The following is a 25,994-nucleotide window of genomic DNA, read 5'->3' as shown; positions in this document are numbered from 1 at the left end:
CTGGAGGCATGAATTAATGCTTATGTCCAGGGGGTCAACCTTTGCAAAGAGTGCTGTTATTATTCATATTCTAGTGATGCATCTTACAATCATATTCACATCTCCTTTTAAATCTTTTCTGCAATATCACATAGGAGAAAAATGATAACAAATGATTAGTGAGAGCTACCAACTGTTTAGACACGGCATGCTCCATAACTATTAAGAATGACATGTGAACGGTGTCAATATATGGAAATACAGGTATGAAATTATGTTGAGAAAAGCAGAACAGGAAACACAAAGCTTGCCCTGATAGCTTCATAAAAGCCCTAAAGCTCAGAAGATACTTTGAAATAAATATTGATCAGGACCATTGTATGCATTTAAAAATATATAGACAAATATATATATATATATATATATAGGTGAATATATATATACATATATTCCCCTGGGTGATGAATCGGTGGAGCACAGAGGATTTTGAGGGCAGTGAAATACTCTGTATGATACATGATGATATCACCATTATGATACGTAATGGTGGATATATGCCATTACATATTTGTGCAAGCCCATAGGATGTACAACACCAAGAATGAACCCCAGTGTAAACTACAAACTTGAGGTGATAAAGATGTGTCAATGGAGGTTCATGGATTGTAAAAAAGGTACCACTCTGGAACAGGAGGCTGACAGTAAAGGAGACTGTGTGTATGGGGCGGGGAGAATACAGGAGCTCCATACTTTCTACTCGGTTTTGCTATGAACCTAAAATCGCTGGAAAAATAGTCTACTGGAAAGATGTTTTAAAGTCCTATTGAGATCATTGAAAGTGCACTAAATGTATGTATTGTTACCATATTGTTTGCCCTTGGTGTATTTTTCCATTTGTTCAGAAAAATAAAATAAACCTCTTTTAAAAAGTCATGACACAGGGCTCCCCTGGTGGCGCAGTGGTTGAGAGTCTGCCTGCTGATGCAGGAGACACGGGTTCGTGCCCCGGTCCGGGAAGATTCCACATGCCTCGGAGCGGTTGGACCCGTGAGCCATGGCCGCTGGGCCTGCGCGTCCGGAGCCTGTGCTCCACAACAGGAGAGGCCACAACAGTAAGAGGCCCGCATAGCACAAAAAAAAAAAAAAAGTCATGACACTGATGGTGGTTCTGAGATCCCCAGTTTGGAGAAGGAGGATGTTCTTTTTTCCATTATGTAAGGAAGAGATGTGATCCTCCCCACCCTTCTGGCCCCAGCTAGGACCTGACCTTCCCTCTTTCAATCTAATCGGAGCCAGAGAAACAGATGCTAAAGACCCTTAGCAGCACCTGTGATGGGAAAGCTGATGACTCTGGTCAGATACGGCCCCTGTCCAGGCCCAACTCACTCATACTCAGCTCCCTGATGAGAAGCAGGATCTCACCCAAAGCCATAACAGGTACATTCATTTTGTAAAAGCAGTAAAAACCTGGCTAAAAATCTGGTTTTTCTAATTTTTAAAAAATAAATGTATTTATTTTTGGCTGCGTTGGGTCTTTGTTGCTGTGCACGGGCTTTTTCTAGCTGCAGCAAGCGGGGGCTACTCTTCGTTGCGGTGCGCGGGCTTCTCATTGCGGCGGCTTCTCTTGTTGCGGAGCACGGGCTCTAGGCGCGCGGGCTTCAGTAGTTGTGGCACGCGGGCTCAGTAGTTGTGGCTCGCGGCTCTAGAGCTCAGGCTCAGTAGTTGTGCATGGGCTTAGCTGCTCCGCGGCATGTGGGGTCTTCCCAGACCAGAGATCGAACCCGTGTCCCCTGCATTGGCAGGCAGATTCTTAAACACCGCGCCACCAGGGAAGTCCCTCCAGTTTTTAGTAATAAACTTCCTCAGGGCTTTGCATAAAGAAAAGGATATGTACCCATGAAAAATGTAATAAACGCAAGGCATACACCCTGCCAGGTCCCCTCATTTTGCTGCAGGTTTATTGCTTAAGGTCTCTGCTGGAGCTGAAGGTGTGGCTCCGCAGAGCAGAAGCAAGGCCCCTCTTCTGCAAGGTCTCCAAGGGTGCCCCATGGTGATGGAGTTACTGGTGCGTGAGGGGCCAGGATGCCCTCAGGGACACACATCTGTATCTCCCTCCATCTGTGCTTTCCAGCAGTAGGGAGCAGTGCTGGCCTCTGCAGATGGCCTGAGGGCTTCCGTTTTGATGACGTGGCCCAGCCTGCTACCCGAGGGGGCCCTGTTCTCACACGACCAGTGAGATTCTTGAGAGCAAGGACTATGCCTCAGGTCCTCACTGCACGGCACAGTGCCAGGTACACAGGGCTGTAGGAAACCTCATTATTGAAACCCTCTGTGCACAGGGTGTTGTGCTGGGCTCAAGGGGAATACGAAGATGAGCCAGTACACCCTGCCCCAGCCATGAAAGGGAAACCCTGTGAGGCATCACAGAGGAGGCTAAAGCTGGCTTCTAATCTGAGCAGAGCCACTAATAGCGGGCCTCAGTTCTTTTATTTATTTAATTTATTTTGTTGGGGGGTGGGGTGCACTGCAGGGCATGCAGGATCTTAGTTCCCCAACCAGGGATCGAACCCGTGGCCCTGCAGTGGAAGCTCGGAGCCCTAACCACCAGGGAATTCCCCCTCAGTTCTTTTATACCTTCTGGTTCAAGAACAAATGCTGTGGAATCATTAAAACAAAAGGCAAAGGGTGAAAAGTACCAGAAAAGCTACCAAAAAAGTAATGTAAGGGCTTCTTCCCCAGGCTTCCCAATCCCCATGCGTGGTGCTGCCCAATGGCCCAAGCCAAATGTCCTTGACCCTCCCTCTCCACCCCAAGTCCGAAGACACATCAAATCCTATTTCCAAATCCTAGTTCCAAAATGCAGCTGAAGTCCAACACCTCTCTCACCTGCTGCCGCCACCGTGGTCCAAGCCACCATGACCTCTCCTCTGGACTGCTGCAATCCACTTCCACAGTGACCTTTTCAAAATACAAGTCTGCTCATGTCACTCCCTTATATAATACCTTTCAGTGACTGCCCCCCTGTTCTTAGGAAAACAAAACAAAACTATACTCACATCCTAACATTGCCTGCAAGGCCCCGCATTATTTCCAGCAGCTCTCCTCCCCTCATCTCACCTCAGGCACTTGGTGAAGTTTCTGGGAAGCCCACCAGGCTCAGGCCCATACCTAAGCCATTCCCTTTGCCTGGAATATCATCTTTGCGTATCAATCCTGATTCATCTTTTAAGTCAACCTAGACATTGTGGGTCTAAGCTAGAGTCTCCTCTAGTTCTCCACAGTACCAGTTACAATTATAATTTAAATATTTGTTTCTGCACTTCTTTTTTTAATGTCTAGTTGCCTTGCAGCTGGAGGTTCCATCTCAGGATAAGGAAATGCTGCATCTGCTTTGTTCCACCGCTGTGACCACAGCATCTAGCAGAGTATGTGACTAGATGACTGACGGGATGGATGGATGGATGGAGGGATGGATGGATGGATAAGTATCCAGGTAGGAGAGTAAGAAAGGCCCCCGGAAAGAACTAGCATGGAGAAGAAGATGGTTATGTTTGAGAACTTCAAGAGTCCCTGGTCTAGAATCGATGAGCTGAGATGTACCTTCTCTGGCAGTTCCGATCATTCAGGCTTCCTTTTCCTTCCTAAAGGTCACTGACTCAGCCCAACTTCATCTAAACTTCCCTCAGCCCGATTTTCTGCCTGGGGAGAATGGCTGCTCACCCAGCAGTCCTGGCCCCTCTGCCCTTCCCGCTCTCTATCCTGGCCGCTGCCTCTCCAGTTCACTTTCCCACCACGCCCTTGGATTTATGTAACCAAGTAGCTGTGTGATGCTGTAAAACTAATTTGCACTTCTGCTTGGGCAGAGCAGTGACTGGAGCTTTGCAGTGACCTGGAGAGGTAGAGGCGAGCACCTCACCCCATCCCCAGGTCCCTCTCAGACTCAAAGCACGAATGACCAGTCCCATCGGCAAGTGCCCAGCACCGAGCAACTGTACCGTAACCCAACCCAGACGCCAGCCACAGAAAGAAATTAAAAGAAAACTCCTACCACTGTTGCAAAGTCAAGCTCCCTATCGCATTCTCCCCATCTCCAGATAGAGGTCACTGGTTCAGTTTCCCTTTCAGCCTTCCGCAGGGCTCCGTCAGCACCTGTTTTCTTGGACAGGGATCGGGAGATGGCATGGCATTTCTCTTCCTGCCAAATTGAGGCACCCTAAGATTGAAAAGCAAAGGGGAGGTGCTTGCCCAGGTGTTGCTGCCCACTTCCCAGTTTCAGTGGTCTCGGTAGCATAAACTGGAAGACCTAAAGAGAATAAATAGAAAAAGTGTTCCGGAGGGAGTTGTGCGTGTGCATGGAGTGTGGGCCGGGGAGGGGGGACCCCGTGTAGGTCAAACAGGGACTTAATAGTTGATATAAGAGGAGTGGGTAAACAGTTTAAAGTAATAATAGCCACCATTTCTTGGGCCTCTACTATATGCCAAACACGTTGTGAAGTGTTTTGTACATAATGTTTTATTTAATTTTTAAAACAACCCAGTGAGGTAAGCATTTATGCACCCATTTTACAGATGAAGAAACAGGCTCCCTGAATCACACAGCTCCTGAGTGGCCAAGCTCCAGGATTGAGATGCTGATGCCCTTGTTTTGAACCACGACTCACAACTGCTTTCCTAGGACTAGGGATCAGAAAGGAAGGAAATTGGTTTATGGTGTGGCAGAGGGCTTGAGATTAGACATTAAGAATGTTCTGACAATGAGGGCTGTTTGGTTGTAGTCAGAGTAACTGGGCTTGTTAGAGCTCTTCCTCTGAGGGCCTTTACGTGTAAGATGAATAGATGCTTCTGTGCCTGGCTGGTTTAAGGGAAGCAGTCTCTGTTCCCAGAACAGAGCTGTCCTGTTTGAACTGACAGCCTCACTGGGGTACAAGATTGCCACACTTGGAACCATTAGATTACAGAAGAAGACAGCACAGGATGCATGTCCAAATGGGGTGGAAGAAAGCAAGGGCCACGGGCAGGCAGATGTTATTGTGGTTAAAAGCAAGGGGGTTGTGGTCAGGCGGCCTCGTGTTTGAATTCCTGCTGGCTCCCCTACTTGTGTGACTTCTGGAAGCCTCGGTTTCCTAGTCAGTAAAAGGCGGCTAAGAATAGAACATATTTTGGAGGGTTGCCACGAAAATTAAATAAGATGATACATGTAAAGTGCTTGCCACAGAACGTGGACATAATAAGAACACGGTGAATGGTAGCTGCTATGATAATTGTTATTGTTGGAGTTCAGAGCCAGGAGAGAATAGTGCAGAGCTGTAGGTCAGTAGCTGAGAAAGTCTTCCTGGGAAACTCAAGTTTTGTCCTGGATCTTGAAGAGTTGGTCAGGTAAAATCAAAAGGAAGGAGAGGGACAGAGGGAGGGCTTGCATAGTGGAGTGAGACTACAAATTCTCTATCCTAAAAGAAAAATCTAGTTTGATCTGTGGTTGAACTCAACAAGGACATTGATTATGGGTAAGAGGTGGTAGGAAGAGATGAGGTCTTCTACCCTTGTTTCCAAACCCAGAATTTGAATAGAGACAAAGACAGCCTACACCTAGAAAAGAAACCAAACACAGGGCTTCTTTGTTTACTTCTTCTGGGATCTCATTGGGGCGAAGAGGAAGGGGCCTAGGAATATGGCTGGGGGCAGAGTTGATGATGGATGGGGGACAGGATCTGAAACAGAGGAAGTTAGGAAATGTGGGTGAGGCCCTAATGACTCACGTGAGAAGACCTATCTCTAAGGCTGGATTGCGATGAGTGTCCTGTCAGGCAGGAGGCCAGTTTTGAGACCCTGGGCACCTCTCCAGCCCTGCCAGCCCAGAGTGGGAAGCCCTAGGGGAGCAGTCTTTATGCTAATCCACTGTTCTCTGCCTGCCTGCCTTATCTCCATAATGGAGAGATAAACTCCTTTGGGACCAGGATGTTTCCCCAGGAAAGATGCTGTTTGTTTTAGATCCTCTAAGCTTAACCCTCTGTCAAGTACCAGCTATCCATCCCTGATATCAAGCATCGCTGAGCGTTTGTTTAAAATGCAAATTTTCAGTTCTTTTTCCTAAGGAGTCTGATGGACTAGATTTAGGAATCCAGCTATCTGTGTTTTTAACAAGCACCTAGGTGATTCTTTTGATAAGGCAAATTTGAAAAACATCAAGTTAGATAACCTCTTGAATCACTTTCAGTCTTAAATTTAGGCAGCAAAGTGTAGTAAGAAGAGCCCTGGGTTAGCAGTAAGGAGGTGGGTTCTGGGCCCCACCCTGCAGTTCAGGGGCATCTGGTCTGCTGGTGTCTTCAAGGTCCCTGGGTGCCGGAGTACCTGTTGTCATCTTCGGTACTAATAAGAACCCTGTGCTGGGGAAAACCTAGAAGGGAAGGCGGCTGCAGAGCAGAGGAGGGTGTTCACCATCTGTGATCAAGATCTTGGAAAGAATAGGGGGCCCTAGAATAAACAGAAGTGAAATGGACATCAAGGAACCCCAGGTTCAGAGCATCCCCCTGGGGTTGTCTCTTCCGGGATTGGCAGGACTTTGTATGTCTCAGCAACTCCCACTATACCCAGCGGGACACCTAGGCCCGAAGAATTTTTAAAATGTGTCGGAAGCACACAGTTAATGAGAGAAAGCAGGAATCCAGATCCCTCCTGCCTTCGCCCAGTTCATTGTTGGGGTGCATGGCAGGGCAGTCTTACTTTCTTGGGGCTTGTGGGACAGCCTCTGATGGTCAAGAGCATCTTGAATCCCCAGACATTCTCCAGAGTGGCCTGGAATGTAACATTTCCCTGAATCTGCTTGGCCTATTACTGGGAGAGAGAATGGGGGTCTGGGGAGGTGGGCAGGACTGGGGAAAGGTCGTGAATGGGGGAAGTGAGGGCAACGAGACAGAAAAGAAACTGCACAGGGGTTCACAGAATGCGGGCGCTTTCAGGGCCACCACGTCAGAGAGGTGCCCCGACTGATCAAGATTTCACACCTGACGGATGTCAACGCCAGCAGAACCCCAGCCCCTCTCTCCCGACCCAGGGCAGTCAAAAGGCTGAATGCGAGGCGAGGTCTGATTTTGCAGAAGCTTTGTAGAAATTCGCTGCGTCAGAGAAACTGAAAGACCAAACAAAACCCCTAAAACACCAAGCCCGATTCTCTCATCCACGTGGCACAAGAACAAGCCAAAAAAAGGGAGGCGGGGGAAGAGTCACCCGTCCCGCCCCTGCTGGGAGAGTCAACTCCTGGGCCAGCCCGGTCGCTGCCGGGCGCGGCGGGGAGGGAGGGCGATTGAGAAAGCCCTGTTCCCACAAGGCCGCCTTGCACCGGTCCCCTCGGCCCGCGCCGGCCCCGTCCGTGGCCGCCGCCGAGCGCGGGGAGCCTCCGCGGGCCCTTTAAGGGCCGAGAGGTGCGCGGTCTCTTTAAGGCAGGTCCTGGTGGTTTCTGTTTTCTGAAGGAAGTGACGGGGGGTGGGATTGAATGAAAAGTGCAAAACAGAGTCTCGGAGCGCCGGAGTCGGGGGCCCTGGGAGCGCGGTGTCCGCTTCGGAGCCGCCGGGGGACGCGCGACGGAGCGCAGCCCACGTGCGTCGGCGCCGCGTCGCGGGCGCCCCACGGCTGAGCCCCTAGGGGAGCCGCGCCCCGGCGCCGCGAACTAGCCTCCAAGTTAGGGCGAAGTTTGGCCGAGCCGTTCCCCGCCCGCCCGCGGCGCGCCGGGACCGCGAGGGCGGCGGCGGTCCCCGGGGATGCGCCCACCCGGCCGCGGCGGGGTCCCCCCGGCGTCCCCTGCGCTGCTGTTCCTGCTGCTGCCGGTGCTTATGCAGCTGCTGGGGGCGCCGCGCGGCGAGGGCGCAGGGACCGGGGCTGGCGCGCCGTCTGAGCTGCGGGTCCGCGTGCGGCTGCCCGACGGCCAGGTGACCGAGGAGAGCCTGCAGGCGGACAGCGACGCCGACAGCATCAGCCTGGAGCTGCGCAAGCCCGACGGCACCCTCATCTCCTTCACCGCCGACTTCAAGAAGGTGAGGCACCCTCGCTCGCCCCGGGGGGACCTGCGTGCCTGAGCGCTCCGGGGTCCCAGTCGCACCGAGGCCAGCAGACGGAAGACTGGGCCAGGAGAAGGACGCGACTTAGCCAAGGTCACGCCGGGCTCTTATCCACACCTCTTTGCCCTGTTCCCCAGCGCCTAGACCCGGCCCTTCATTCTCCCCCACGAACTGCTCTGCTGCCTTTCCGATTCTCCCCTCCAGCCTTTCACTTCTTCTCTCTGGCTGCCCAGGCCACCAGACCAGCTCCCCACTTCGTCTTTCAACTCTCCACTCTCCGAGAGCCCTCTAGGTGCAGACCTTACTTCAAGGGAGTCAATGTTAATAACCCCGTCTCCCTTTTTGGAGTCATTTTCTCAGGCTCTATCAGGGAAGAATCCTGGGCCAGGCATCAGAGGTCCTGGGTTCTCGCTGTGTGACCTAGGGCAAGTTCCTTTCCTTCTCCGGGCCTCCTTTCTCACCTCTGTACAGAGCAAGCCGGTGGCGCCAGGCCTCCCAGCCCTGACATCTTGGAGGCTGTGTACCACTTCTCCTTGTTTCACTTTCCTGGGCTGGGGGAGGGGGTTCCTGGGAAGAGCTGCTTGTCCCATGTCCCTCCCAAGCCACTTCTCCTCTTTGGTCCAAAAGTCTGGGAAACTTGTAGCGGAAGACCTGGGGAGAGGCCCCAGATGAGGTCCCCAGGCTATGGGAGAGGTGCCGCCTCTCACCCTGCTTGGCAGGAGGGCTGGCCAACCCCCAGTTTTGGCCTAGATTGTGGGGAAGTGGGTAGAGACAGCCTCTCCTGAGTGTGTGTGTGTGTGTGTGTGTGTGTGTGTGTGTGTGTGGTGGAGGGAACCAGTAGGTGGGCCTGGACCCCCAGGATTGGGGCTGGGGTAGAGAGTGGAGGTGCTGGGCTTATCAGGAAGTGGGCCTGGAAGGGCGGTGAGTGACTAACGGTGACCCAGCAGCAGGAATCCTGGAGGGGAGGAAGGTGGGTAAGGTGTAGGTACACAAAGGGAGTCTCCTGATCACCTAAAGTCCCCTCCCCAAGTCCCTCTCCTGGTAAAGAAGCCCTGTGAGGCTCTGTCTCTGGGGGAGTGGAGAGGTGAGGCCCATGACATAGGCAGCAGCTGGGGAAGCCCGGGGCGGTGGGACTGTTGCCTGAGCTATCTCTCTCTCCTTCCTCTTAGAGACTGGGAGCTGGGGTGGCGGGGAAAGGGTAGAGTTTGGAGTGTCAGCTAGGGACCCAGCAGAATCACCCGAAGATAGTACCAGGTGGGTGGGTGGTGATTCTGTGGACGGTGGAGGTGGGGCTTGACGGAGATCTGTCCCTGGACTACTGAGTTTTCACTGACAAGGGATGTAGGGAGACCAGTGGCGGGTGGCAGGTTGTGGGGGGAGGGGCGGTTGAGTGTCACAATGGGGAGGACTTTGCGACCCTTCCTCACTCAGCAGGCCCAAGCTAGGTTCTCAGTTCAGGTAGGGGCAGGTGAGTTTGTGTGCGGAGAGAGGGAAGCTGACAGGGCCAGAACACCCCCAGAGTCCCCACTTAAACTCCAGGGGAATTTTGTCAAGTCTCTTCTTTTCCTTGAAAACCCAAATAGTGGCTGGACCCTCCCCAGGAGACAGGGATCTGATCTTCCCTTCTGACCTTCCCCTGAAGCCCTTTGTCCTTGTGAGTGAGCGTCAGGCCAGCCTATGAGTCTCCCACCTTCCTGCCCACTGCACATTGTTCTACGGCTGTGCTGAAGCCCTAGAGAGACTTCCCCGACCCTGCCACCTCTCTGGCAGCCAAGGCTGTGGCTAGGACACTGGTTGAAAGAGTCAAGGGGTAGCGCTCAGCTTTTATAGCCTCTAGCTGCAGCATGAAAGATTTTATTGCTCTACCCTGAGGGTGAGGAGAGGGGAGAGGCGGGGTGGCAGTGGGGTGAAGGCCTGGGGATTGGGGCTGAGGGTGGAGTAGGGGGCTGACTGCCCAGTTAGAGAATCGATTCAGAGCTGATTGTAAGAGCCTCATTTTTGCTATTTTTTTATTATTTTATTTTTTCCTTGTTAGTTATTTTAAATATAGCAGTGTGTACATGTCAATCCCAAACTCCCTAACTATCCCTCCCCCCAAACCTTACCCCCTGGTAACCGTAAGTTCCTTCTCTAAGTCTGTGAGTCTGTTTCTGTTTTCTAAATAAGTTCACTTACAGCATTTTTTTTTTTTAGATTCCGCATACAAGCATTATTTCTCTTTCTCTGACTTACTTCACTCAGTCTGACAATCTGTAGGTCCATCCATGCCGCAAATGGCATTAAGAGCCACATTTTAATCCCCACAGCGGTCCAAACCACCACCCAGGTTTCCAGAGTGTGCTTTTCAGGTTAGCCTCTGACCCAGAAGCTGGCATTTCACACCCACCCCTGGCATCTCCAGTTTCATCAGCAAGGGAGGGAACTGGGAGTGGAAAGTATGGAAAGGGAACCAGCTTTCCAAGGTCCCCTCTAACTCTGGGTGTCTCAGATGGCCTGGAGCAGGGTGGAGTTGGGGAAGGCTGGGAGTGGGGTTTATCTCCACCCCAGTCCACTGTCTGCATTGGCCAGAGCAGCTTTTATACGGGATCCTTCTGGGGTGGGTCACCTCTCTTGTTGCCCGCCCAGTCCTCAAGATCTCTGGCAGCTTTCCACGAGAAGCTTCTATCTAGAAGTAATGATTTTCCTGTAGGAAAAAGTCCTGGATGTGGTGTTTCTTTTGTTTCATGTACCAAATCCATTTGGGGTGGTTTGGAAACAGTCCCTAGTCCACTTGGCAATAGTGACGTTGGCCATTTTGCACATTTGGGAGACAGTCCAGACTGAAATGAGACAGACCTGGTTTAACCCTGGGCAAGCTACCTGATCTGTCCAAGCCTTCATTTCTTCATCTGTAAAATGGGGGTAATAATGGTACCGATCCCATGGCCATTGTGAGAACTAAACAGGGCAATGCATATGAAATACTCACTGTGTGTCAGCGGCTGTACTCAGTGCTCCAGAAGTAGAAGCCAGTAACTTTCATAATCATAGTTCACGTCGCATCTCAACATGGACCTTCCCTGCTAAGCCTGGGTGCAAAGGGGTTGAATGACCGACCCAAAGTCACACAGAAGGTCAGCACTGAGCCTGGAAGAGCCTTAATCCTTCATCGTAAGCTTCTCTTTGAAGCTCCATTTATTAGTCAGAGTTCTCCCGAAAAACAGAAATAATAGGGTAGAAATACAGATCTACAGAAAGAGATTTTATTATGAGGGGTTGGCTCATACGGTTACGGAGGCTGAGTCCCATGGTCTGCTGTCTGTAAGCTGGAGGTCCAGGAAAGCCCGTGTAGTCCCAGTCTAAGTCCACAGGCCTGGGAACCAAGCGCACTGATGTCTGCGGGAAGGAGAAGATGGATGTCCAGCTCACACAGAGAGAGCAAATTTGCCCTTCCTCCACCTTTGTTGTTCTATTCACACCCTCAACAGATTGAATGATGCCCACCCACCCTGGTGAGGGCCACCTTCTACTCAGCCTGCTACTTCAAATGCTCATATCTTTCCGAGACAGCCTCACAGACACACCCAGAAATAATATTTTGCCACCTATGTGGGCATCTCTTAGCCCAGTGAAGTGGAAACATAAAGTTAACCATCACACTCCAAAATTGCTGGCCAGCCCCCCAGCAGGGAGCAGCCATCCCTGTCCTGTCAGTCTACTCAGGGCAGCAGCGAGGCCCCTTGTGCTGGATGCCATGCAGCCCTCTGTCTGGATGATCTCACCACACACCCACACCCACACCCACACCCACACCCACACCCACACACCCCACCCCCCACCCCTTCCACCCTCCCTGTTTGCGTCTGCCGGGATGGGTCTCTAACATGGCCTGGCCCTCCCCACACAGCCACACGACCTGAAGCCAGTAAAGCTGTAACAGTAGTCAACCTGCTCTAGGACACGTATGTAGCCTGGAGCCCGGGCAAGGATGACGAACTCCACAAGCAGCCTGGAGCTACCGAATCACCATCGTGAGTTACTGTAAGCCCTGCCCACAGGCTGCTGCCCGTCAAGCAGATCAGGCTGCCGCTCTCAAAGAAGTGCTAGAGCTCAGCGACTCCCAGGCTTCCCTGCACATTTGAATCGCCTGGGGAGGGAGCTTTGGAAAACCCCGAAGCCAGACTAATTAAGTCCGACTATCTGAGGCTAGGAGCCAGGCAGCCAGAATTTTAAAGAGCCCCTGGTGATTCCAATGAGCAGCAAAGTTTGGGAAGCATTGGCATAGCTGCTCCAGGGAAGAAGGGGCTTGCAGGAGGTTTCAGGTTAGACTGGTAAATGAAGGTAGATCCCAAACTCGGTCACTTCGTTGAAACCTGTCATTCTACCCGCAATAGTCCCTAATGTGTTTCAACAGCATATCGAGGCTTAATTCTCCGTGTCCTCAGTGCAGGAACTAAAATTCATCACACACTGTCAACAGGCAGTGCTCTTCTTGAGAATCCAAAGCCCAGGTATGTAATTATACCCGGATGTACAGACTTACTGGGCATATTAATAGCGGGCGTGGCACCATCCCGGCTTTTGGTCTGACAGCCCTGTTGGTCCCCGTCCCCCAGGCTGCTGTGCCCGTCCAAGTATCTCTTTCCCCTCTGTCTCCCAGTGTGACTGTCTAAAAGCTGTGGGAGGGGATGAGTCATGCTCAAGCGGTTTGGTGCTGACTGGACGGGGAGGGTGGGGCTGAAAGATAAGAGAAAGTCCTGAGCAGCTGCGTGGAGGTTGGGGGGGGTCAAGGCTGCAATGGGAGGAAGGAGCCATATCCAATGTGTAGAGGGAGGGGGTCAAGAGGGGCCTCGGGCTGGCGCCAAGATAGGGGAAGCCGTATAACAGGGTGGGTGAGCTCGAGGTCACTCTGAGGGACCCAGAGAGATGGGAAACTTGCGCCCTGCTCTGGGCCCGGATGGTCCAGAAAGCACCAGCGTCCCTGCCCTGGGGCTCCCCGCCTTGGTGCGGGGAGCAGCTTCAGCCTGTGAGAGGTAGTCAGCAAAGATGGCCATGTTGCTGCCGGAGGCTGTTTATTCTAACGGGATATCACATCACGGGACTGTCAGGCAGGACAAACTCTTGGAGTCCAGTCTCCCCCTACCCTGCAGTTTGGTGATTCGTAGTAGGGGTATTTGTTGGAGAGGATGTCTTTTGGGGGAACAGAGGGCAGTCGAGGTGCTTACAGGAGAGGCCCAGAGTTTTTTGGTATCCAGGGTATTTCCCCACCCTGGCGGTTCATGAGAAGTCACCAGAAAGAATGATCCGGCTTGTGTCCATGGAACCCTCCGGTCTAACAGCAGTCCCTCTGCCATGTCTGAGGAAGTCCTCCCCGCATCAGGGATCAGCAGCCCTGCCCCGAGGTTCAGCCCAGCTCCTGGCGTCTGCCAGGCATCTCCCATCCCCCGAATGCCTATGTCCAGATGGAGTCCTGGCAGAAGATCCCGGGTCAGGCAGTGAGGACTGCCACCTGGGACAAGTAAGTGGCCTGTTGGGATGACGGGGAGAGGCAGAAGTGAGGTTCTTCCTACGAGGCTTCCCAGGGTACACAGAGGTGGTGATGGTGGAGCAGCAGAGGCCAGCTTTGAGGTAAGAATCACATATGTCTGAGCTGTCAGATCACACACTGACAGTTGCTTTCACACGCCTGGCCTCATTCGATCCTCACCACTACACCGTGCAGCAGGTATGGCTTCCATCTTGCAGACGTGCAGACTGAGGCTCAGAGCTATGAAGTGACTTGCACGAGATCAGTAGCTAATGACCCAAGGTTGGGACCCAGGGAGCCTTCCACTACATTCTGACCGCCTGTGCTACTGCGGCATATAAGCGGGCTCCTCCTAGAAGGCTGAAGAAACCTGAATAGGGGAGGGGAGAGGGAAGAAGGAGACTGAAAAGAGCCTCGGTGCAGAGGAACAGATCTACAGAGAAAACCTCCTCTGTACAGATTTGGGCTGCACCCCTCCCCCAGGCTCATCACAATTCCCCCACCCCACCCCTCCCACGAATTTTAAGTTTTGACCCCTTCACTGTGCCTGAGACACTCCCCGTTCCCCTCCCGCCATGGCCTCTGGAGAGATGGCGGGTGGGGGTGAGGGGACCATTTTTAAAACATCTCACAGATACTACTGAGCACTCACTAGACATTTTTCTGCCCTTTCCCAGCTGTGTGACTTGACAAATCACGTAACCTCTCTGAGCCCCAGGTTCAGACATGACACAAACACAGTGTGATGCTGGCAGGCGTGTTGTGAGAAGTGAGTAAGAGGCCTCAGCGAAGCAGAGGCCAGCGAGGGCACGTGAGAAGAGAAGTAGCAGTTCTAGCCGGGGCCCCAGCCCTGCTTCCTCAGGCCGTTAAGCAGATGGTTCCTGCTCTGGGGACCAGAGCATTATTAGGATTCCCGTCCTTTCAGCTGGCTAGCGCTGAAGTGGCTGCCACTGAGGTTCCCACGAAGGGCTGGGGGCGGGGCTGGGGCTGGGAATGCAGGTGAGAGGGAAGCGTGGCACCCGCCTCGGGAGCCCTGAGTCAGCAGGACATTGGGGCGCAGTTGATCCACATACAGCCACACGTTGTTCCAGGGGCAGTCGGGACACTGGCGACCTCTGGGATTTGGCTGACAAAGCACTGGGGGCACTGGGAGGGGGCAGGCGGCACTGCCCCCAGCTGGTCGTGGCACCTGTAACAAGAAGCCTCTGTCCGGGCCTAGCCTTGAGGGTCTGCAGGCATCTCGTAATAGGGGCGGCCTACGTCCCGGGCACCGGCCAGGGAACGTGCTCGGCCTGGCTTTGGGTTGAGTCCATTCGCCTCTGTACCTGCTTGGAGAGACAGGGCAGAGGGGCCAAGGTGCCCCTGAGTGTGCCCCGGGGCAGCCAGCATGGGGAGAAGAGGGTGTTGGTTCCTGGCTGCCCCTCCAGGGCGACCCCTCACCTCCCCAGTGCAGTGAAGTTCGCTCCTCTCTAGCCATAAAGCAGCCCCAGCCAGGAGCAGCGCCATAAATACTTGGGTTGGCTCAGCCCGGGCCTCAGAATCACACAGTCCGGTGTGACGACGGGAAGGAGACCAAGATGGTAGAGGAAACTCCCAGGAGACAGCATCAGCCGTCCAAGGGCAAAGAGGAAAGGGGAGCTGGTGCTTTGTGGAGACCCTGGAGAGGTGGCCTTCAGCCTGGGCTGTGCAGCCGCCGTGGCACAGAGGTGGGCTGGGAGAGGGGCTTTGAGGGAAGGGCAGCTCCGCCGTCAGGCCCTCTTAGTTTTCAGGTCCCCTGTGGTGCAAGGCTGGGCTGACAGCAAGGTCTGAGATAGGACAGCCCCCCCCGCCACTGCTCCCCACTGGGGGGCTGAGGAAGGCCCCTGGGAGGGTGACAGGAAGGCAGAGGAGGAGGGGAGGTCGGCCAGGCTGAGGCTGGGGCAGCGAACGAACGTAGGAGAGGATGCCCATGAGGGGGTGTGCAAGGCAGCGGAGTGTAACAGCATGTGTGCAGAGGCTCGTGTGTGAGATGGGGTGTGAGACATGGCGTGTGAGACTTTGGGGGAATTCAAGGAGGGAGGGAGGGTGTGGGAGAGACTGTCGGAAGGAGGTGGGCCTGTGAGACAATCTGTGAGGGCTGCCACGTGTGACTGAGAGAAAGGGGGAGGTGGGGAGTCTCCCGGGAGAGGCTGTGAGGGAGGAAACGTGCTCCTAGGAGCAACGGTGTGAGGGAGAAGGGGCCGTACAGCCGAGCCACGGCGTGGGCCCTGGCGGGAGGGGCCTGGGGGGCCTGGGTGCCGCTGGGTGAGAGGTGGGAGGTGGTGGGAGGATCAGCACGTCTGGGTGAAAGATTATGGCCGTGGGACCCATGAATGGGGGAAAGCAAGTGTCTGTGCGTCCAGTTACGATTCAACTTGGCTGTGAGTAACATAAAACCCCCCAGCAGCCGGAGCAAGAGAGAGATTTGTTTCCCCCTTTCAGTCTCATCTAAGGCTGGAAGCCGGCAGCTGGGCTGATGTGACCGCATCACAGCCGTCAGCGCTCCGGTGGGCTCCGTCTGTGGGATTGCCACCCATCCTCAACACTGAGGTTTCCCTGGAGCTTCTCCCCAGGAAGGCAGCAGCAGAGGCCTGTAATGGACTGTCTGCTCTTGGAAGTACAGAGAGCTGCCCCCTGCTCTTCCCAGAACAGCCTTCTCTCTGTGAGATACAGCGTGGCAGGGAGTGGACGCAAAGAAGAATAGAATATTTGGGAAGGGGCTCGGGGCAGGGGGAGCTCGCAAGAGCAGAAGGATCACTGGATTGAGTCAGGAGATCTGGGCTCCTGGGCCTGGCTCTGCAGCTGTGTGACCTTGAAGGTCACGTCCCCTGCTGGAACCTCACTGGAGCATGAACTAAATGATCCCCTAAATCTTCTAGAGGCCCAAATTACAGCTGTAGGACGACCAGCCTGCAGAAGCCCAGTTACAAGGAAGCCCAAGAAGAGAGAGCCGTCTTCTTTTTGGAGGCGAGGGGGTTGATGGAGGCCCCGGAGCACCGGTCCATTCTCTCAGCTCCGTGCCAGACCCTGAGGACGCTGCATAAATAAGTGGAGCCCCGTCTGGGGCTGGGGCGCAACACGAAGGGCCCGGGGCACGTGTTGCCCAGGCAGAAGACGCTACATGAGGACGGGGCCCTCTGCCGAGGCGTTTAGGTCAGATGCACACTGGCCCAGCACAGCTCGAGTTTCTGATTCAGCTCTAAGCCAGAGATCCATTCACGTCCTACCCTGGCTCAAAACCCAGAGATGACGCCCAGTGATCTGCTAGATGAAGCTCAGACTTCTTTGGCTGGGCTCTCGGACACTGTGCCCTGCCCTCCTGCCGGCCAGCCTCCTCCTTCCACACCCAGCCCTCCCCTCCCCGGTACCCCCCTCCCTTTCCTCAGCACCCTGGCCTGCTCTTGTCTGCCCACTCAGCGCTTCATTTATTCATTTCCAGATAGGTACTGAGCGCCTGCTGTATTCAGGGGTCAGGGATACACTGCAAATAAGATACTCTCCCAGCCTCAAGGAGTTGAGTCTGGAAGGAAAGAGATCATTGCAGACACAGTGGGATTCGTGCTCTGGAGGCTAGGGGTTGGGCCTGGCCAACTCTGCTGGAGGGTTGGTGAGGGCAGGGGTGACGGATGCATTTGAACTGAGTCCTGAAGGATGATGGGCAGAAGGGGACAGCTCATCCCTGGCAGAGGCATCAGCTCATGGCCTCGCTCATTCTGGGAACTGCCATCTCTTTGGTTCAGCCTCTGGGGGGTACACTTTATGGTGAGGACAAAAGGAGCCTTGGAAGGGCACTGGGCCAGATTGTGTGACAGTAGCGTGGAGGGAGGGATGGGGTGGGGGCATTAAGAGGCCTTGGTACCTTCCCATCTTCTGTACATGCCTCTCTCTTTGCTAGAAAGCCACCCATCCTTTGACTGTCCAGAACCACTGAAATGTCCTCCGCTCTAGGAAGCCTTTCCTCCCTCCACCCCTCCCAGGCCCATCCCTAAGGGGACAAGAACGCTCCCTCCTCCATCCTTTGCCCTATAGCATTTTGCATAAACCTCACCCTAGGCCTTATCATAGTGCGCAACATCAGTTGGAGGTCAGCCTCTCCTCTGAGCCCCTTAAGACAGGAGCCTTGGCCTTGGCCGTGCCCACTCCCCTGCCCCGCCCTGGCGCCCGTGAAGGCTCTGCCCTGTGTAATCAGTGCCCTCCCACAGATTACCTGCGAGATCCAGCAGCCACCTGACTTCTCTGGGCCTCAGGTACATCTCTGGGAGAAAAATTTTTTGTCCTGCCTCTGCAGGTCTGGAGTAGATCACAGCTGGAGCAAGGCCAGGGATTGCAGCAATAATAGAGAAACTTAAGGAATCCGGCCCACTCTGTTCTGAGACCTTTCACTCATTTTTCCTCACAGTAATCCCTTGAGGTGTAGGTATTGTTAGTTGTACTCATTTTACACATGTGGAAACTAAGATACAGAGAGGTTAAGTAAATCCCTCAGGGTTACAGGACTCATATCAGCAAAGCCAGGATTTGGACGCGGCCAGCACTGGCTCCAGAGCCTTTGCTCTTAACTACCGTGCTCTTTGGGAACCTTAAAACCACCCCCAAAGGACTTCAGCAAATGCTCTCTCCATGGCCATACGCTCTGTGTGGCCCAGTTTCAGCCCTAGTACTGGCCACTCCACTTCTTCCTGGTGGCCTGGCTCCTGGTGGGCTGGAGTTTCCTGGGAGCTCGTGGGAGAAGAAGCCTTATAGAAACTGCCCATCTTGGGAACCCTAGCCTGCGTCCTGGGCCTGGGGAGCCTGCCATGGGCTCTTCCCCAGCTGTGTGGTCTCGCCTTGGGGGTTAGGGCACCTCTGGGTGGACCATCCCAGGGGACTCTCGGGCGAGCAGGGAACCTGGGAGCCAGGCATCCATCTGGCCTGGGCTTAGCGTTTAGCCAGATGTTCCTTGGAGCAGGGAGACCTTTCCCCCTGCCCTGCCCTCTGTGCTGGAGGGAAAGGGGGCCCTGGAACCTTAGCAGTGAGTCTGAGGTGTGGGGAGTAGAAGGTAGGAGGGACACTGGTCATGATGACGGAGCCGGAGATCCAGATGCTTGGGCCGCTTGTCTGCCTCCCGGGGCTCAGCGCATGGAGTATGGTTTCCCGGAGACATAGGATTAAGAAGGCTGGAGAATTCAGGGTTTAAAGAGGCTCTGGGCAGGGCAGGCAGAGGGCTTAGAAGGGCGATCCTGCATCATCTTACCCTGATGTTTGCGTCAGATGCTGTTGTCTGTTAGTCACACAGAGCCCTGGATAGGAGCCGCCACGTTCCCAGGGCAGGTCTGCAGAGGACATACAGACCACCGCCGACGGGCACAGCTAGAAGAGGGCACTGCCTTCTCATCCTGGCTCTGCCACTCGCCAGCTGTGTGGCTTAGGGCAGACCACACTTTCTCTCTGGGCCTGAGCTTTAGTTTCTTTAACTGGGCATCAAAGAAATCGAACTCGTTGATTTAGGACGCAGCTGTGCACTGTGGCTGTGAGAGCTTGGGTTTTGGAGTCAGACCGCCTGGGTTAAAATTCTGACTACATTTCCTCTTGGTCCCATGACCTTGAGCAAGTTATCCATTCCAAACTCGGTAATAATCATAGTTCCTATCTCCTCTTGCTATAAAGATTTTAAACCGGACGATACATCCTTTTTGACTCATGGTAACAATGACTTGTCCCTTCCAGTTATAAACTTCAATACAGCTTTGTCCTACACAAATAAATAGGAGATATAGAGGAAATCTATCTCAACAAAATAATTCTCATCCCCTCGCTTCACCCCCAGTCAAGTTCCCATTTTGGTAGCGTTTTGTTGTTGTCGTTGACGTTGTTGTTTAATACAGAAGCAGGGAAAATACTCTAACAGATTTTGTTCGCCCCCTGGTCTGGTCTAAAAGTTCAAATTCTTTCTCCTGCTAATGGTAGACGGGTGATATCCAAGCAACGAGGCCACTTGGGGCATCCCTCAGACCACAGGCGGTGACACGTGCCTGTGGTATTGGAGAAGATGCTGTGAATATACCAGATGGGTTCTTTTAAAGGGTCATTGCTGAAATTACCCCGGAGGTGGAACTTGGATCCTGCCTGGGGGTCCTGCCAGGGACATCCGCCTGACTCAGCCCTGGGAGGGAAAGTCTGGTATCAAGTCTCACCTGGCAGGAACTGAGCCCAGAACAGAAAATGCACAAGTGTACCAGCCTCCAGTCTCTCCTCAAACGACCTGAGGGGGTGGAAGATTGGATGGCCCAGGCTGGCGGGGCAAGCAGATCCCAGCCTCGTGGCCCGAGAGTGGATTTCCTGTGGAGAGGAAGCTGAGGTTATCCGAGCTCTGATTCACCTTGCCTGCAAGTCTGGGACCATGAGGAACCTTATGGAACCTTTCTCACCAGCTGGGTCTCAGTTTCCCTTGCTGCAATCTTGGCGGAAAATCTCCCCGGACACTCCCACCCCTCAATGTTCCAGAGATCATTTACAGTGAAAGGAAGTAGGGAAATGTCCTTGTAGAGTCAGAGGACTTCCAAAGGGCATGGGGGTTTGTGTGAGGACAGCACTGACTAGTTTCAGATCACCTGGGACACTTGCTGGTCACCTGCAGTGATGACAGTGGCCCCAGTTACCACCGCTGAGCACGTACTCCGGGCGGACATTCTGCTGTGCTTTCCCTCCACACTAACTCATTTAGTCGTCACCATAAGCCTCCAGGTAAAAGTGGCATCATCCCCTTGGGCTTCCCTGGTGGTGCAGTGGTTGGGAGTCCGCCTGCCGATGCAGGGGACATGGGTTCGTGCCCCGGTCTGGGAAGATCCCACATGCTGCGGAGCGGCTGGGCCCGTGAGCCATGGCTGCTGAGCCTGCGCATCCGGAGCCTGTGCTCTGCAACGGGAGAGGCCACAGCAGTGAGAGGTCCGCGTACCACAAAAAAAAAAAAAAAGTGGCATCATCCCCATTTCACAAACGAGGCTTAGAGAAGGTGGGAGATAGACCTGTATGCCGGCTAATACAGTGTAGACTTGGAGTGGAACCCTGGGCCCCTCGCTGCCTCTACTGGAATCCAAGGGGGACCCTCAGACCCTGTTCTCAGAGTATCTCACTCTGGCACATGGACAGTAAGTGCTCAGTGAATGGGGGCTCTCAGTGGGCGAGGCCAGGGCACGGACACTGAAGGATGCATAGCTACACGGGGCTATATACCCTCCGTGCTGGTGCAGGGCCATTGGGGTTCCTGGAGGAGAGCCATCGTTGTGGCTTGGGTCTCTCGCAGGGGGGCTCTTGACGTATTCAGACCACTTCTGACTGGGACCTGCTGACCTCTCACCGCGAGCTGTTAGCCAAGGCACAGAGATGGGTGAGAGCCAGGGACACCTCAGGTACCCAGGGTTCCAGCAGCCAGATTGGGAAGGGGACCCGATCCCACCGCCCTTCTCCCTTCTCCTTCTGCCCCCCCTCCCCCAGCCTCTCTGATTCATGCAGTGAATCAGTGACAGGAAAGAGCCCTTGGCCTGCTGGTAATGCCATTAGTAACCCCGAGGGGAAAGGGGAAGTGGAGAGGGAAGGGGAAAGGTGAGCCAGCCTGGCTCCCTCAGGTCAGAAGGCCGCAATAGCTGCTGCTGTGTCTTGCCCTTAACCCCACCCTGACCCCACTACCTCCGTCTGAGATGCAGGTGGCTAGGAGCCTGGCTGACCAGAAGCACCGGGGGCATTCTCCCCAAACCTACTGAATGGGAAAGTCAGCGAGAGAAACTCTAGAATCTGTACTTGTAAAAATGCAGCCCTCTCCCATGATGCCGTAGTCGGGTGGTTGTAGGGGCCCTGACTCACCCTGATCAGGGTGATATGGGGGTACCACCAAGGGGAAGCATCAGCTATGAATGAACCAGGAGCCGAAAAGGGTGCTGTTTCCTTTAAGGTGACGTTCTGTACTTTTAAACAATTTTGTTTTGGAAAGCTTTCCAGCAGTTCCCTGTGTGAATTTTCCAGGAGGCTTTGGAACATCTGGGGCATGTTCTTTCTTTTAAGTCACAGGTTTAAACGGGAAAGAGAAAATTTTCCATGCCGGCAAGAGGGAGGCGTCTATTGCAGGGCAGCGTCCAGGCCTGTGTCCTCTGCAGGGTCTGAGCTGAGCACTGGGTGGGCTGGTGAGGAGGCCCCGCCCCCTCTGGCCGGTTCCCATTCTTCTGCTCTTCTCCATCAGGATGTGAAGATCTTCCGGGCCCTGATCCTAGGGGAGCTGGAGAAGGGGCAGAGCCAGTTCCAGGCCCTCTGCTTTGCCACCCGGCTGCACCACAATGAGATCATTCCCAGCGAGGCCATGGCCAAGCTCCGACAGGTGAGTGCCCACCCTGGACCTGACCCAGAGCCCTCACCCCTGCAGCTGACTCCTGGCCTGGACCCTACCCCAGCCTCAGTCTCCCACCTGATTGCCGGCACCCCACTCTTACCCTCTAGTCCTGAACCCCTTAAATATGCCAAACCTGACCCCATAACCCCAGATCCCTAATCTGCCCTGAACCACCATCTCCCAGCTTCTGCCAGTCCCCTAATCTCAGCTCCTCCCCGTTTATGATGGAGGCAGGTCGGATCTGCCTCCAGGCCGAGGGCCACCACTCATCGTCCCGGTGACGCTGGACAAGTCACCTCGCCTTCAAAACCCCTGTTTTCTTACTGAGAGATGGGTTATGGTGAGAATTAAGTGGGAGAGTGCATGTTAAGTGTTCAGTGCGGCCTTTGAAACCCTCAGCCTGTTGCCCTTCTCCCGGTCCCTTCCTGGACCCCGGGCCTCTCCCCGGCCTCATTTAATTTCCCTGAACTACCCAGCAGGAGCTGTCCGAGGCCCCTCCCTTTTACCTGCCTTTCCCAGAGTGACTCAGTTGCCTGGATGTTGGAGAATACGGGGCCCCAGAGGTCACTGACCCTGGGACAGTTCGCCTCGCCTGCCCACCTCCAACACCACCCCCCAGCAACGGGTCAGAATTCTCCCTCAGGCCCCAGAGGTCAGCCCGGGCGGCCGCTGGCTGAAAAGGCTCGACTGTGCCCTGGGTATCAGTTTCTCCGCCAGTTGGAAGGGGGCTGGGTGCCCCTTGACTGCCACCCTGCCGGTGGCCCCAAGGATCCGAAGACAGCCGGCGTGGGCTTGTCTGACTCTCAGCGACCAGGGAAAGAGTGGGCAGGGGGCCTTCTGAGGCCGGGTGGGAACAGCTCTTCTTCTCCACGCAGAAAAATCCACGGGCAGTGCGGCAGGCTGAGGAGGTGCGGGGCCTGGAGCAGATGCACATGGACGTCACCGTGAACTTCAGCCAGGGGGGCCTGCTGAGCCCCCATCTCCGCAACGTGTGTGCCGAGGCCGCGGATGCCATCTATACCCGCCAGGAGGACGTCCGGTTCTGGCTGGAGCAAGGTCAGCTGGGTGCTGCCCGCTGCCGTATCGTCTCAGATATGATGGGAAGCAATGACGAGATATGGGAGGTCTAAACCCAGCTGGGACTGGTCAGGGAAGGCTTCCTGGAGGAAGTGATGCCTGTGTGGCTCTTTACTGAGAGGAGTCAGCAGATGAAAGGAACCAATTCCAGGTAGGGACGTGGAGAACTGTGACTCTGCTAGGCCCCGGGGAGGGAATGCCCAGGCAAAGCCCCCATCAGCCCTGCCCTTAGTGAGAACACAGATGGAACCTTCTGTCGTGGGACACGGGAACAGGAACCAGGGTCTGGATGGGGCCCAAAGATGCCCATTCCCAGCTGCCACCTCTTCTGTCACCTCTCAGAGATCAGCTCCTCTCTTTCCCTTCACACCTTCCCAGGATCCTTGAGAACGCCTCCCATCTTTGCACGGTCCCTGCCTTTCCGGCCTATGGGACCTCACTGCTGGCCCATCTCTGGGTCACCTTCCCCAGGACTGTCCTGAAGTCAGACAGACCTGGGATTCAGTCCTGACTCCCCTACCTACTGTGTGACCTCAGCCAGATGGTTAAACCTCTCTGGGCCGGTTTTCCCATCTGTAAAACAGGGATGATAACACTTAGCCCGTAGGGGTGCCGGGATGCCTGAAGGGGCCATGCCAGGAGGTCCCCTCCCCTCCCTCATCCCTGACCGCCGCCTTCTCCCCCAGGTGTGGACAGCTTCGTGTTCGAGGCCCTGCCCAAGGCCTCAGAGCCGATGTTGCTGCCTCGCTGTGGGCAGGTGGGGGACCGCGGGAAGCCGTGCGTCTGCCGCTACGGCCTGAGCCTGGCCTGGTACCCCTGCATGGTCAAGTATTGCCGCGGCCGTGACCGCCCAACGCCCTACAAGTGTGGCATCCGCAGTTGCCAGAAGAGCTACAGCTTCGACTTCTACGTGCCTCAGAGGCAGCTGTGCCTCTGGGATGAGGACCCCTAGCCGGCTCGGGATGAGGGCTGGTCCCGGAGGCAGCTGCGGGGGCCCACTGCTCCTCCCCCAGCCGCCAGAGGGCGTGGCCACCCCCAACCGAGGCCTTATTGCTGTTCCTTCCCTCCTAATCCCGGAGCCTCTGGCCCCTGATTTGTCACTGTGAAAAGGGGTGTGGCACGGCAGGGGTTAACTCATGAAGGCAGCCCCCCACTCCCATGGGGACGGAGGGAGAAGGCGGTTCTCCAAGCTTGACCCCCGCATCTCCCCTGAAATGTTCGCTTTCAAGCAACCAAAATAGGACCGCGTGACTCTATTTAACTCTCTGCAGGTTTAGACCCTGGAAGGCGTCGATGCCTGTGACACCCGCCTCCCCACGCCCAGCCCCCTGCCCCACCCTCCAGAAGGAGCTGGCCCCTGTGCACCTTCCCGCTGCCCAACAGGGAGGGGATCCTTGCCCCAGGGAGGGGGCAGCGCCGACAGCGGATCTCAACACGTTCCTCTCACTACTGGCCTCTGAGGCTGCCCGGGGGCCAGCTGGGGGCCCCCCACCCCGAGACAGACCACAGGTGCCTTTCCGCAGACCTGGACTTTGCCGAGGGAGCTGGAGCCGGCTTGCACCCTCGAAGCAGAAATATTTTTGTAAGGTTTTGGGGCAGGGAGGGAGCATGAAGTATGAGGAAAACTTGAATCCCAGATTTTTAATGCAAAGTATTTATCGTTTGTACCAGAAATAAAAGTTTAAATTTTTACTTGGCTGATAGCTCTAGACTCGGAGTTCTGAGAGAACTTTTGGCCAATGCTGCCACCTGGCGTCAGGAGAAGTGTCCCTGTGCTCTTGGTGACCCATCTTGGGACAACAACTCCTAAAGCACCTACTGTGTGCTCAGCCTTGTGTTGGGGGGAGAGGATGTAGATGGGGGTGGGTATTATTAGGAAAAGATATGACAAAATTTCTGCGCTTAAGAAGATGAGACATACATAGATGGGCAAGCCAGGCAGTAAAAGACCCCGTGACATAGACTGAGATGTGAGATATGGTGAAAACTCTGGAACCAGACTTCCAGGGGTCAAATACTGGGCATGATTTTTTTTTTAATTTATTTTATTGAGGTATAGTTGGTTTACAGTGTTGTGTCAGTTTCTGATGTATAGCAAAGTGATTCAGTTATACATATATACAATAGTTTGCATTTGTTAGTCCCAAACTCCCAGTCCATCCTTCCCCCACCCCCTTCCTCCCCTCCCCCTTGGCAACCACAAGTCTGTTCTCTATGTGAGGCTGTTTCTGTTTTGTAGATAAGTTCATTTGTGTCATATTTTAGATTCCACATGTAAGTGATATCGTATGGTATTTGTCTTTCTCTTTCTGACTTACTTCACTTACCATGATAATCTCTAGGTCTGTCCATGTTGCTGCAAATGGCATTGTTTCATTCGTTTTTACGGCTGAGTAGTATTCCATTGTGTATATGCACCACATCTTTTTTTATCCATTCACCTGTCGGTGGACATTTAGGTTGTTTCCATGCCTTGGCTATCGTAAATAGTGCTGCTGTGAACATAAGGGTGCATGTAAATATCTTTTTGATTTGGAGTTTTGTCCAGATATATGCCCAGGAGTGGGGTTGCTGGATCATACGGCAACTCTAGTTTTTGGAGGAACCTCCATACAGTTCTCCATAGTGGCTGCACCAATTTGCATTCCCACCAACAGTGCAAGAGGGTTTCCTTTTCTCCACACTCTCTCCTGCATTTGTTACCTGTAGACTTTTTAATGATGGCCATTCTGACCAGAGCAAGGTGATACCTCATTGTAGTTTTGATCTGCATTTCTCTGTGAGCGAGGTTGAGCATCTTTTCATGGCCCTGTTGCTGGCCATGATTCTTATTTGCTGTGCAATCTTGAGTTACTTTACCTCTCTGTGCCTCAGCTCTCTCAGCTATAAAATGGGCTTAATTGTGAGACTGAAGTGAATTTATACGTGTCAAGTGCCCAGCACATAGTGAGTGCTCACTGTGTTAGCTGCTATTAATATTGTTACCGTTAGTGAAAAGAGCAGA

The 25,994-nt window shown here is 54.1% G+C and overlaps 1 protein-coding gene across 1 annotated transcript; it reads left to right on the top strand.

Moving 5' to 3' along the window:
* The first annotated feature begins 7,256 nt into the window (after positions 1-7,256).
* Positions 7,257-24,693, top strand: OAF (out at first homolog). Its single transcript, XM_019941766.3, has 4 exons — positions 7,257-8,006; positions 21,767-21,901; positions 22,789-22,969; positions 23,677-24,693. The coding sequence occupies exons 1-4, from the start codon at positions 7,734-7,736 to the stop codon at positions 23,940-23,942; spliced, it is 855 nt and encodes a 284-aa protein (XP_019797325.1). The 5' UTR covers positions 7,257-7,733; the 3' UTR covers positions 23,943-24,693.
* The last annotated feature ends 1,301 nt before the right edge of the window (positions 24,694-25,994 follow it).

The sequence above is a fragment of the Tursiops truncatus genome, chromosome 8 (assembly GCF_011762595.2).
Source record: "Tursiops truncatus isolate mTurTru1 chromosome 8, mTurTru1.mat.Y, whole genome shotgun sequence".
In the NCBI taxonomy this organism is placed as follows: domain Eukaryota; kingdom Metazoa; phylum Chordata; class Mammalia; order Artiodactyla; family Delphinidae; genus Tursiops; species Tursiops truncatus.
This window is presented reverse-complemented; position numbering and strand designations above follow the sequence as displayed.

Coding starts and splice junctions, on each gene's coding strand:
- OAF (XM_019941766.3), top strand. CDS start 7,734: ATGCGCCCACCCGGCCGCGGCGGGGTCCCCCCGGCGTCCCCTGCGCTG. Junction 8,007..21,766: donor TCACCGCCGACTTCAAGAAG/GTGAGGCACCCT, acceptor CTTCTCCATCAG/GATGTGAAGATCTTCCGGGC. Junction 22,970..23,676: donor CCGGTTCTGGCTGGAGCAAG/GTCAGCTGGGTG, acceptor CTTCTCCCCCAG/GTGTGGACAGCTTCGTGTTC.